The 12,542-nt window shown below is 41.3% G+C and overlaps 1 protein-coding gene across 5 annotated transcripts in view; it reads left to right on the top strand.

Annotated features, from left to right (window-relative positions):
- Positions 1-12,542, top strand: part of LOC147164998 (histone deacetylase 4-like) — a 105,054-nt gene that overhangs the window by 42,396 nt on the left and 50,116 nt on the right. For 3 of the 5 annotated variants that reach the window (XM_086091157.1, XM_086091159.1, XM_086091161.1), the window contains 5 exons: positions 7,120-7,314; positions 7,400-7,545; positions 8,407-8,593; positions 8,856-8,976; positions 10,127-10,245. In XM_086091157.1, coding sequence (XP_085947283.1) covers positions 7,120-7,314; positions 7,400-7,545; positions 8,407-8,593; positions 8,856-8,976; positions 10,127-10,245 — 768 coding nt within the window. The remainder of the gene's footprint in view (positions 1-7,119; positions 7,315-7,399; positions 7,546-8,406; positions 8,594-8,855; positions 8,977-10,126; positions 10,246-12,542) is intronic. The other 2 variants (XM_086091160.1, XM_086091158.1) reach the window with 2 other exon arrangements.

The following is a 12,542-nucleotide window of genomic DNA, read 5'->3' as shown; positions in this document are numbered from 1 at the left end:
ACAAACGACAAAAAACACAAAGACATTCAAAGTCAAAGCAAACGGAGCAAAAAATAGCTTACTAAGAATGACTAAAAGAACGTACGTTGAGCAACTTTCAATCACAGCTACAAACTAAAGATTTAAAGGCTTTTCAAAGCAAAGGGATAATTTAAGTAACATTCTAAATTTACTGACAGGCAAATTGATTTTAAATGTTTAAAAGGCCTTCATTTAAAAGTATGAGAAACACAAGTTTGGGGTTTTAATCCGGATTTAAAGGCATTTACTCTCGGAGCTCATTTCTATTCCATTTGCTTGCAGCATAACAGCTAAATGCCGCTTCACCATGTTTGCTTTGAACTGCTGGGCTCCACTAATTGATCCAAGTCTGGGATGGATAACGATATGAATCAATGACTATCATAATCAATGTCGCAAATGATATTGTAGGATCGATGTAACCTGTGATAATGTGTCCGAAAGGAAAACAATTATTAAAACAAAACAAAACCACTCATTCATTTAGCATTCCTTGAACGTATTCAGGACCCAAACCGTTCCGTGGATTACAGACCAGTAGCAGAACTTTCAAATGTGGTCTACCGCTGACTGGGTGCCAGTGTGAAGTCTTTTTTTCTTCGGATCTTTTTGTTCTGTATGATTCCCTGATTTCAATTTGCCCTGAGATTGACAATCAGTCCGTTGGCATAAGGGACGGACACCATCGAAAATGGATGGATGGATGCTTTTTTTTTTCTTTTTTTGAAGCCGTTATTGCACAGTTGCCATTTTTTGCATGCTTACATCTCCTTGTTTGACTTGCCACTGAACTGAATAGCAAGGCACGTGTTGCTTAAGTTTTCAGGGCAATTTAAGTACCAAGAATACATGAGCAAAATGTAAATAAATGTAGCGAGTTCGCTGGCTCGATAGCATGTGTTCACTGTCCGTTCAGTAATGAAGTGAGTGGGTTTGAATGGTTGTCCGTCGTCTCTCTGTGTCCAGTCTGCCTTTTGCCAAAATAGAAAATGGAGGGATAGACAAATGAAGAACAAATGCCTCTCACATACGACTTCGTTAGCCGTTGCTAAGGATCATGAATGCTTACTACTGTATGCACTTTCAACCTTGTTATATAGATTTAGTCAGAAAAAAAAGAAGTTCGGACTGAACATCCCACCCCCATTTATCATGACAAATCTTTGATCAGATGATGTCACGCTCCGCCTACATTTCACGGTGTAGGGCCTGCAGGCAAAAAAGAAAGAAAAAGGAAAAAAAAGCTTCCCATGGGGACAAATTCGGAGAAAAATCCCAAGCAGGAGTTTGTCAAAGTACAAATTGACTTGGAATTCACTCCAAATGATGGCTTCATTCAGACGAGCTTCCAGTTCAGTTTTATGCAATGGTCCTTGAAACTTTTTCATTCTGGGTGAAACCAGCGTCAGGAACAATTATTATTATTTTTTTTAAATCTCCCAGTGAAATTCTTTGAATTTAGCTGCTTCCATTTGGCGCTCATTTGGAAGAATTACCTTGTAGGAGGTCGTATAAAGTATGAGCCTTGGAATTCTTCCAAAATGTGTGATTCAAATCAGGATGGCTGAAAACTGGTGATTGGTGATCTTTTTTTTTTTTTCTTTTTTTTTTTAAGTCGCTGATCGCTGATCGGCTCCAAAATCCTGATCACGCATGTATTCAAACTGTCCAAAGCAAGGTCACAAACTCAAGACTTGTCTGCATGACTCCACAACAAACTCCCCAGGACGTCTTTGTAAGCCGCACTAATGACTTCGCAGGTGAGCGAACGCCGCTGTGCGCTCTGCAGCGCGTCCCCTTGTTTGTCCGCTGCCGACACGCAGCTCTGCTTACCACAAACACACTCTTAATGACGCTTATTTGGAAATCGGTAATAACTCCTTCAGAGGCAGGTCGGCTCGACCCCGGACTCTTTCAGTCGAAGGTGACTTGTGATTTCCACTTTTAGGTGAACGCACGACGTCGCTTCTTGATTTTGCTTGAGCATTCGGCGGCTTCGTGCTTTGTGAGGATAAACTGCTCGGTCAGCCACTAGAGAGTTCAATCAAGCAGTGATTACAGTCCCGCCCCCTTTTCCCCCGCCGCCACTTAACAAGTGGCTTTGTTTGGCCCATTGATCGAAAAACTGCAAATACTGTATAGTATAAGGAAACAACGTTTTGAGGTGCTTGGTTTATTCTGTATGGAACCATAAACAAGATGGTGCCGATTGTCAAGGAGGAAAAGGATTTCAGGCCATTTTAATTGTAAATGGTAAAATCCTTGCTTGTATCTTTGAGATTTATTGGCCAGCTGTGATGTGTTTTAATTTCCCCTGTTGTGAGGAGTGCTGAGTTACAAGTGACAGACTTTTGTTTGGGTAAAGTGTTTTTTTTTTTTTTTTTATAAATGTGAGTATCTCCACACATTGACACCGACCAAACATACATGAAATGCAAAACTTGCTCTCTGAAATCGGATCTGATGTAAGAGTTAACGATCGCAAATGTTGGCAATTGCAGGCGCTGACAATTTTCCAAGCAGATCGGAGAAGGCAAAATCACTCAACACACCTCACACCACAGGATCAATCAATCGGGATCATCTTCTAGAGACGTCCGATAATCAGGCTCAGACTAAATTTGAGTTGAAAGATTTGTCGGGATTATCGGTATGCTTGGACCGCGTTTAACTCATTCACTCCCAAAAACGTGTGAACACGTTTTTACTACTTTGTCATTCACTCCCAAAAGTGTGTTTAAAGGGAGTCGTCGAGTTATGTCGTTTCGACTTTACGGCGCCCGGGCCTCGTCCGTAGCGCCTTCTTTTTCGTTAATTTCCTACAATAATCCTGCCATTTTAAAGTTATTTAAAGTTGTGTGCAGGCCATCAGGCGCGTCACTTTTCCATGTTAAAGTTTGAATTAACTCTGCTCTGCCGTTCGTCAGCAATAAATATCCGTGCGGAAACACAAAATATTGGTTTTGGCTCTTCTGGGTCGCGTAATTATGTTTTTTAAAATTACTGTACAAAGTATTTTGATGTAAATATAGACTTTAACGATGAAATTCGGGTTACATCGGTAGTAAAGGAAGGGAACTCGGCCGTCACTCGAGGACTCCCTGTACACATTATTTTTATTTTATTTTATGTAAGAGCATACATGAGGCTTTGATGCAGCTTCTGACATGAAGAGGTGGCTCAAAGCAATGGTAGTTATAAAAAAATGACCAGGAGGTGGTAGCAGAGTATAAGAGATCAGTCAGCGCCATGTTGCAACAAGCTCTTTTTGTCAGTGTTTTCACCAGTAATGTGAATATTGATGAAACTTAGCTATATTACAAATATATATATTTTTTTTCCTGATGAAAGAAGAGACTATAATCTTTTTTTTTTGGTAGGTTCCATGTTTTTAAAAGACAATATTCTGTGGGCCTCGCAAAATCTGAAGGGGGTTGCTTCACTGAAAATGGCTGCGAGTGAATTAAATCTAGTTTACATGATGACATGAGCTTGTTCCTTATTTAAACTTGTATCAAGATCTGAAAAAACACTGTTTACAAGTAAAGCACACACACACACACACACACACACACACACACACACACACACACACACACACACACACACACACACACTGATGCACCAGCATGTCTGGTCCTGCCACACCCTTTCTTCTCTCCTTGCCGTCCTGTTGACGGGGTGTCAAGTTTCCTCCCTGAAATGCTGCCCGGTACCAACCATGTCACAGGCAATCTCCGTTAGTACATTTGCCACCTGATTGGTCACCGGGGCTGCTCAGGACGTCCAGGATAGGTCGGAGATTCTCGCCAATGGGTCGGAGGTATTGATGAGTGGCAGCATTCGGCTCCCTGTGGGTCCCGTTCTGATCAGGAGGAACTGAATGATACACGAGAGAATTTGAGCTTGATGTTCAGATAACAAGCACACGGAGGTTGAGTCGGGCTGCTTTGCATGTGTAGCGATGCTGGAAAAGTGAACAATAATCTATTCCTCAACTGTACGTTGTACAGTATGTAACTTGTCATTCCCTGCTTCTCGTAAAAAAAAAAAAAATCCTCTTAAACCCATCTGAAAGTAACCAATTTAAGTGTTGCGCATTGTACGGGATTCATTTATTCGTTTTCACAAGATCAGCCACTGAGTTTCCGGCTATTCAAAATTTGAAGCCCACTTCCTCATTTCTTCCTTAGCAATCGCATCATGTTTTTGTGGTTCAATAAAGGTAATACAGTACACAATATGCTGTATGTGGAGACTCCGGGATTACACCGTGTGCGTTGCGGCTCCGCTCCGTCGGCGCAGCCGATTCGTTTCCATTCTATCAGTTTGTTCAAATTACACCAGCTGCGGATCGACTGCGGACTAGCTGCGCCGTGCCGGAGCCCGCCGCATGGATACACCTATTTTCTCATTTTGCCGGACGGCGCAACCGTCGGCATCCGCCAAATGGCAAACTAGCACAGAACACATCGAGCGGGACAGGAAGACCGACGCAGTTTCAAAATAAAAAAAATCCGGTTACTTTTCAGAATAAAATACTCGCCAGATCCTATTTCGCAATCATGTCTGCAAAACGTCATAATGCTTAACGCTTAATTCACTGCAGCCAACATGGATGAGGAGAGATTTATAATGGTGGTGGTTTATATATGACACGGCACATCCTGTTTATTTGGACAACCTAAAAATCGATGCTGCAAGGAACGTCATCGTAGAAGCAGCCATTGAGTTTTGTCCATAAAATGTTCGTGTCCGGAGCTCGCCTGCGGTGTGATCCCGGGGTGATACATGGTCCCAGTTTTTTTGTACGACTGCGTCAGTAGATGTGTGAGAGCGTGAGTCACCAACTGTCACTTTTTTCCCGCCATTCCAGTTGGGTTCAGCCGTGCCACACAGTGGGCCTTAAGTTAACTCAAGTCGAGACATGGGATGATTACCGGTTTGACGTGGGCTTAAAAAGTCAAGGTTGGAATAACCGGTCCCTGCTATTTTATTTTTTATTTTATTTTTATTTTTTATTTTTTATTTTTTATTTTTTATTTTTTATTTTTTATTTTTTATTTTTTATTTTTTATTTTTTATTTTATTTTTTATTTTATTTTTTATTTTATTTTTTATTTTATTTTTTTTTATTTTTTTTGAGGGGACCCTTAAGCAGGCAAGAGAGACATAATGCAAACACAGATGACTTTTTCCTTTATTGATTAAGTTTTTTTTTTTTTTATCAAATCAATTTTCTTTGGACCCCTCAAATATCTAAACATTTTTATTTTAATCATAGTAATCTCACGTAGAAGAAGAATAGAAGATGGCATTGCCCATAAAGTGAATGTAGGTGGTTGACTCCAGTTTTCATCTTGACTTTAGCTGCCCAGCTTATATTCGATAACAATACCGGCAACTCAAACTATATGGCGAAGCGGTCATTTTCACAGTCTGAGCATCATCGGAGCTTCCTACAGTGACGATCAACAACCCATCAAATTGTTCTGGTGTTGAGGAGGCTGCTAAAAGGCCAATAAGAGCAACAATATGCGTTAATTGTAAAAAAAAAAAAAAAAAAATCAACAACAGCTTCCAATTCATTTTGATTGCACGCTGGCTGGCATCCTTGCCGTTACCATGGTCACCACCCGATTATTTCTTATTGAGCTTTTGGCCATCACTCTGCCACTTCAGACTCTTCCTTACTGCTACTTGGGCAGGCATCCTTGTTAACAGCTGTACAGTACAAATCTGCATTGGACTGAAAAGTGAACGACACACACACACACATGTACGCACACACACACACACACACACACACACTGACAGTAAGCCTGTATGCGTGTCAGCAAATCTCCACCGCAGAACTCATGTAAAATTGGGATTGTTTTTGCTCTCCGCTGCCATATTTCATCACTCAAGATTCTTCTCCACCTTTTTCCTCCGTCGGTGAGAAAATGAATGAGCCCTCGTGTGTACACAGTACACAGCCATCAGGTCAAAAGGTCAGATTTGCTATTGCAAAACTGCACAAAGAAGATGATATTGGCCGATGTTCATCGCTGGCAAGTTGTATTTTTAGATTTTTTTGGGGGCTAATGCTCTTACACAATGTGTACGAATGAGTTCCTAGTGTGCCAAATGTTGCAAGCAACCTCAAGTCTAAACCTGCCGCAATGCTGCTTTTCAAAGGCAAGTGGTGTAAGTTTTTCCCCCCTGGGTAAACGGTCTAAAATGATATGTGCACAATGATATAAATTCGGTTGAATTTGTTTGTTTGTTTGCCTACCATGAGGTTGATTATTATTGATTATTGAGTAAGTATATTTATACAAAGCACGTCTGCGTCACAATCTGCAGCCCATCTTGGATCTTGAGCCTGAATTCAGTCTAATGTTGTTATTATTTGAAAAATGTATAAAAAAAGTCATTTTTATGTTAAGTCATCTGTTACCTTCTATTTTAAATATTACCATGCTCCCAAATATGTATTTACACGTTGTTTTTTTATGCTAGAGCATACAGAAAGCTTTGATGCTGCCTCTGAACTGAAGAGAATGCTTGAAGCAATTGTAGTATTATAAAAACAACCAGCAGCAGAGCAGCAGAGATCAACTAGGGCCATGTTGCAAAAAGCTCTTCCGCCTACTGTTTTAAACAGATGTGAATAATTAGCTATATTCTAATGCTATAAATATACTTTTTTTTCCTGATGAAAGAAGAGCGACTTGAATCTTTCTTTTGGTAGGTTCCATGTTTTTATAGCAATAGAACACAATATTCTGTGGGCCTTGCAAAATCAGTCAAAATCCAGTAAAACAGCCGTGAGTGAAGGGGGTTGCTTCAGGGAAAATGGCTACCAGTGAATGAGTTAAATGACATGAATGGCCTCTTTGAAAGACCTTCTCAATAAAACTTTCAAAATTAGATTCCTAATTGTATATTACGTATCAACTTAATAAAAATTATTTGCTTTAAAAAATAAATAAAATAAAATGTTGCTCCATTTACAAAAAAACGTGTTTGCTTTTGAATTAGAACGCTTTACGTGCTGCATTTAGTTTTCCTTGCTATTAAAAAAATAAAAAATGTTTTGTACGTTTCATCTAGTTGACGTGAGCGCAGCAGCACTGCCCGCGCAGGTGCCCCCCACGACCGCCACGATCCTCCCTATGGACCTGCGGATGGTTGACCACCACCACCACCAACAGACCCCCTACGGATTACTCCCCCAGCCGCACCCTGCGCCGCCCACCTCCATCGTTTGCCCCGCATCGAATGAGCCAAGCAATGGGCCAGTCATTAGTAAGCGCTGCTGCTGATCTGTGAGCCGCGTGCGGTCAGAGGCTTGATTTATTTATTTCTTTGTTCTATTTGAACCCGTCTGCAGGCCACCGAGAGCAGCAGCTGCAGCAGGAGCTGGTGGCCCTCAAACACAAGCAGCAGCTTCAGAGGCAGCTACTCATTGCCGAGTTTCAGAGGCAGCATGAACAGCTGTCCAGGCAACATGAAGCCCAGCTGCACGATCACATCCAGGTGAGGCTTTTTTCTCCAGAGGTGGGCTCGCTCGACTTACAGATGGAATTGTATTATTGCATTGCTATCGTATGCTATTGTGCTCTGACGTCAAAACGACAGTACCTCAAAATCGTTTTCAATGGCTAACAAGTCACAATTTGCTAAAAAAACGAATCTGTCATTAAGTGATTAAAGTCTGCATACATGGCGGCACCCCCACCACAGAAAAATCCTTTAATAAACTTTTTTTTTTTTTTTATAAAAAGCTAATGCAGATGTATGTAACCCCAGGGGTCTCAACCTGCAACTCTGGACCCACATCGGGCTCTTTTATCCTGCTCCTGTGGCACCCTGTAGATCTAAAAAAAAAAAGAATAATAATAATAACAAATTTAGAAATTATTTTTTTCAATATATTTAGAATTAATGATAAAATAAAAAATACAATCTTTTTAAAAAATTGTCAGCTCAAAAAGACAAAAGGGAGATGAAACAGCTTTTAAAAACACCTAAAAATGTCTAAAAAGTGACCATAAAATGTCCAAAAAGGAAGAGGAAAAGTAGAAAATGAGCATAAAATGTCCATAACATTGCCAAAACGGTCAGAAAATTGAATGATGAATGAACTAACTTGAATAACATTTGCCCAGCTATCAGTGCACTAAATCGTGAAGTTAATAAATCTCAACTGTCCTTGATGATTTTGTATGAAGTTAAATGTCATATCTGCTGTCTTATCTTTCAGTTGTAAACCTTGCATGCTGCTGCCGTTCTCCTTCGCCCCGCAACTTCATCCAAAACTTAATCCTTGAATCATTGCTCCCCTCCCACCCCACCCCACCCCCCCTCCTCCCCACATTATGCAATTCCTCTGTTTAGCCGCTCTCTCTCTCTCCCTTTCTGTTCGTCCAACAGCACCAACAGGATCTGATGACGTTGAAACATCAGCAGGAGCTGCTGGAGCATCAGAGGAAGGTGGAGCAGCAGCGCAATGAGCAGCAGTTGGAGAAGCAGCAGCGGGAACACAAGCTCCTGCAGCTCAAAAACAAGGAGCGGGGCCAAGAAAGTGAGTGGACCAAAACAACCTCCACAAGGCATCATTTCAAGGAAGCGGACGCATCTTCTGTTTTTGCTAGTTCACTCTACATTTACAGTTACAAGTGTAGCCGGCGTGAAAACTGCAATAAATGCAGCATTCAATTGATTTCATCGTCATCATTTTAAGCTACAATAGTGACACTTTCATTTGAAAGTTTTTATTGTCCTTGTCCTGAGTTTTTTTTTCCAAGTGGACCTCATTGGTCTCTTTTCTTGCGGCGTCGTCTCAGGCGCGGTGGCCAGCACGGAGGTCAAGATGCGACTTCAAGAGTTTGTCCTGAACAAGAAGAAGGCCTTGGCTCAGCGAAACTTAAACCACTGTCTGTCCAACGATCCACGCTACTGGTACGGGTGAGTGGCAGCCCTCAAATGTGGTTGAAACCGTCACCCAATAAGAAGGTTTGTGTTTGGTTTGTTGAATGTCATGTAGGGCTAGACCGAGTATCGGCATTTTGACGTTTTATCAATTTTTTCACACAAAAAATGAAATTTGGGGAAACTTTATTTACTGTCGAAATCAATAGGGAGCTATTGTTGAAGTTATTATTTAACTTTATAATACATGCTAATAACCCTTGGAGGTTGCTAAACTTTTAAAAATTTAAAACAAAGATGTCTATTTACTGAGATTTAAAACAAAAAATCCAATATTTAGCAAAATTTTGTCATTCAATTGCTACAAAAAAAAAATTTCAACGAGTTGGAGTTTGTATTATTTAAAGGGATACTTGACTCATTGAGACATTTTCAGCAGCAAAAAGTTAATATTTTGTCCAGAATAAATTTGGTAACTTTATTATTTTTCATATACAAATAATACTATTTTAAGATATAAATTTTTCCACTTGTCAACTGAAGATGACATCACCCGTGCTGAGGAAGGAGGTAACAACCAATCATGGCTCACTTATTTTCTGGGTTTGGTCAGCAACCCCCCCCCCCACACAATAATATGTTATATGCAGCCCCACTGGTCTAAATATGGTATTCTGGTTAATGTTGCGTTAGTGGAATACGAATTAAGCAGCAAAATCCAGCGGTTTTGATCCATCTCAGGGGGCGGCCATTTTGCCACTTGCTGTCGACTGAAGATGACATCACAGTTGCTCAGACAACAACAGCTGTGATTGGTCATTTGCCTGAGCCCTGATTAACTTGTGATGTCATCTTCAGTCGACAAGTGGCAAAATGGCCGCAGCCTGAGATGGATAAAAATGGCTGGTTTTTGCTTCATACCTCATATTCCGCAAATGTAATAATAATCAGAATGTCTTGTTTAGACTAGTGAGGTCACATATAACATATTATTGTCAATAAATATTTAAGGTTGACTTCCACTCCAACCATTTTTTAATAAAAATTGGTTCCGTTGTATAAAGGTGTTTGTGTGAGGCTAATCTTTCTTTTGGAATTGATTATTGCCTAATTGGTGTTCAAGCACGGATCCACCAAATCCAAGGGTTGCAGGTTTAATGATGTTTTCATACGTTTTCCCCTGTAGGAAAACCCAACACAGTTCTCTGGATCAAAGCTCCCCTCCCCAAGCATTCATGTCAGCTTACCACCACGCAGTGCTGGGCACATACGACTCAAAAGACGACTTCCCGCTACGCAAAACAGGTAATGAAGAGCGTCGACAGCACAGTGACAGATCTCTGCTGCAAATTGCACAAATCCACACGAACTGATGGGAAAATGAAGCTTCATGAAGCACTTGCGATTTTTTGGGACCCGTCCAGATGGCACGCATGGTTCAAAGATGCAATGAAAATGTCATCAATTTTCACTGCACTCGCCTTTATCTTTAAACCAAGAGCACCATCTAGGGGAGTCAAAAAGTATCGCAAGTGCTTCATGAAGCTTCATTTTCCCATCACGATCCACAAATACTTCATGACACCCCACCACAAAGGGATTTGTAATTAATTGCCTATGGATGCCTCAAAATGGCGGCAAAGCTCTTTGACTTTGACTTTCACTGTTGTTCCGAGCGAGGTGCGTTCAACGACCACCCTCAAAGCAGGACATCTCAAACGCTGACGAAAAAAACTCCATGAATAATTTAGATAAAACAACAACAAGATGTTTATAAAACTAGGTGAGTATCAATATAGATTTGAGCACGTTTGGCAACTTTATCAAGTTTTCAGCCACGTCAAAGTGCTACCTGTCTTCAAAGCGACAAGCAAGTATAATTGCCGCAATTTTTGGGGAATGATGTCATTTGCTTTTTTTCTTTAAGCAAAGGACAAAACAATTTGCAATTTTATTTTTAGACCGTAGCGCCTTGCCCTTTTTTCCAAGTCATGTTTGGACAAATCCACAGACGTCACAGTGGAAGTTTCCTATCTCTACCTCAACTCTTTGCCTTGGGATAAATCTTGCTCTCTCATGTCTCTCTATACTGTTAAGAACGGTCGGGTTGCGATGATCCTCTCTCACCATCAGCAGCTTCTTAAGCAATTGAGCTTGCTGCTCCGTGTTCTCGACATTGGCAGCCACTCGTTGTCATATGAAGTCAATTTGCTGGTCATTTTAGTTGCATGTTTGTCTACCCTTCTGAGTTTTGCTGGTATTTTGCCCTTCACAGTTTGGCTTTAGCCCATGAGCTAGCTAGCTAGCTAGCTCCCTAGCAGGTAAACGAGCACCATGGGAGCTAGCTCGGGAGCTAGCTTGCTAGCTCCCTAGCAGGTAAACGAGCACCATGGGAGCTAGCTCGGGAGCTAGCTTGCTAGCTAGCACCTGGGGCTAAAGCCAAACTGTGGCAGGCTTTTTACTTTCTGGACCTGGATTTGCCATCTTTATTTAGTGTTTACCATTGACCCCCGCTACTAACTGTGTTACTAGAACACTAGAGTAGGCCAAAAGATGTAAAACAAAAATGACACGTTTTTAAGAGAGTCAATCTCAAAGCAGTCCCTTCATTTACGTGAATTATGTGCAAAGACAGAGCATTTACTGTACGGAAATGTATTGACCAGTCGTACGGAACATGCGCGTCAACATGGATCAAATCAAATGGGCAGCGCTATGAATTGTCTTCAACAGGAAGTGAGGAACAGAGGACGCCACAGTTGTACGCTCCTCTGACAAGCGCCGCTGTCACGCATGACGTTTACAGACACCCGCCCCCCCCACCCCGCCCCACCCCTCCCCTGTGGTGACCCATTTCAGCGATGTCCATGTGAATTATAGATATGCTGAGAATTATTTTCTGTCTAGTGAGCTCAGACATGCAGCAAAGTGCAACAGGCGCGTATTGTCCAAAATCTGTGAGAGGCTTTGCTATACTGGCTCTGAGCAAACAGAGAAGCACTTTGAATGCGCTTCCAGGAAGTCCCGTTTGGCCAGCATGGACAACGCGACGCTCTCCGTCGCTGTCACACTCCCGCACGTACACACACTTTTGACATTTGAGGTCATTCATTGATAAAAAAAAAAAAAAAAAAGTATCATACGGGCCCTACTCTCAACAATCAGTATACTCATTTTTGGATTAAAAGGACATCATCCATCCGATTTCTCGACTGCTTATCCTTTGTGGAGTGACTGGCGGGCTGGAACCGATCCCAGATGACTTTGGTTCACCCTGGACTCGTCCCCAGCCAGTCACATCGCTGTGGGGTGGAAACCTCGCATCTCCAAAATTCTAATGAGCTGATTGGGATTTAATAGGCAGACTTAAATCTGCAATCTGAAAAAAAACAAAAAACAACGATCATATCTCTAGAAACAACTTTTATATTTATTCTACAATTTGTCGGGGATAGGGACCAGCCGGGCCCACAAATAGCAGAAATGTATAATTGACGCCAATTGAAATGCATTGGGGTGGGGGGTGCGGTTGGGGATGAGGGAAATCTTCAAAAAACACTGACAAAGGTTAAATATAACAATTGTAACATAATGTTTGCTTC

The sequence above is a fragment of the Leptonotus elevatus genome, chromosome 12 (genome assembly GCF_054856555.1).
Source record: "Leptonotus elevatus isolate MCC_2025b chromosome 12, RoL_Lele_1.0, whole genome shotgun sequence".
Lineage (NCBI taxonomy): Eukaryota > Metazoa > Chordata > Actinopteri > Syngnathiformes > Syngnathidae > Leptonotus > Leptonotus elevatus.
This window is presented reverse-complemented; position numbering and strand designations above follow the sequence as displayed.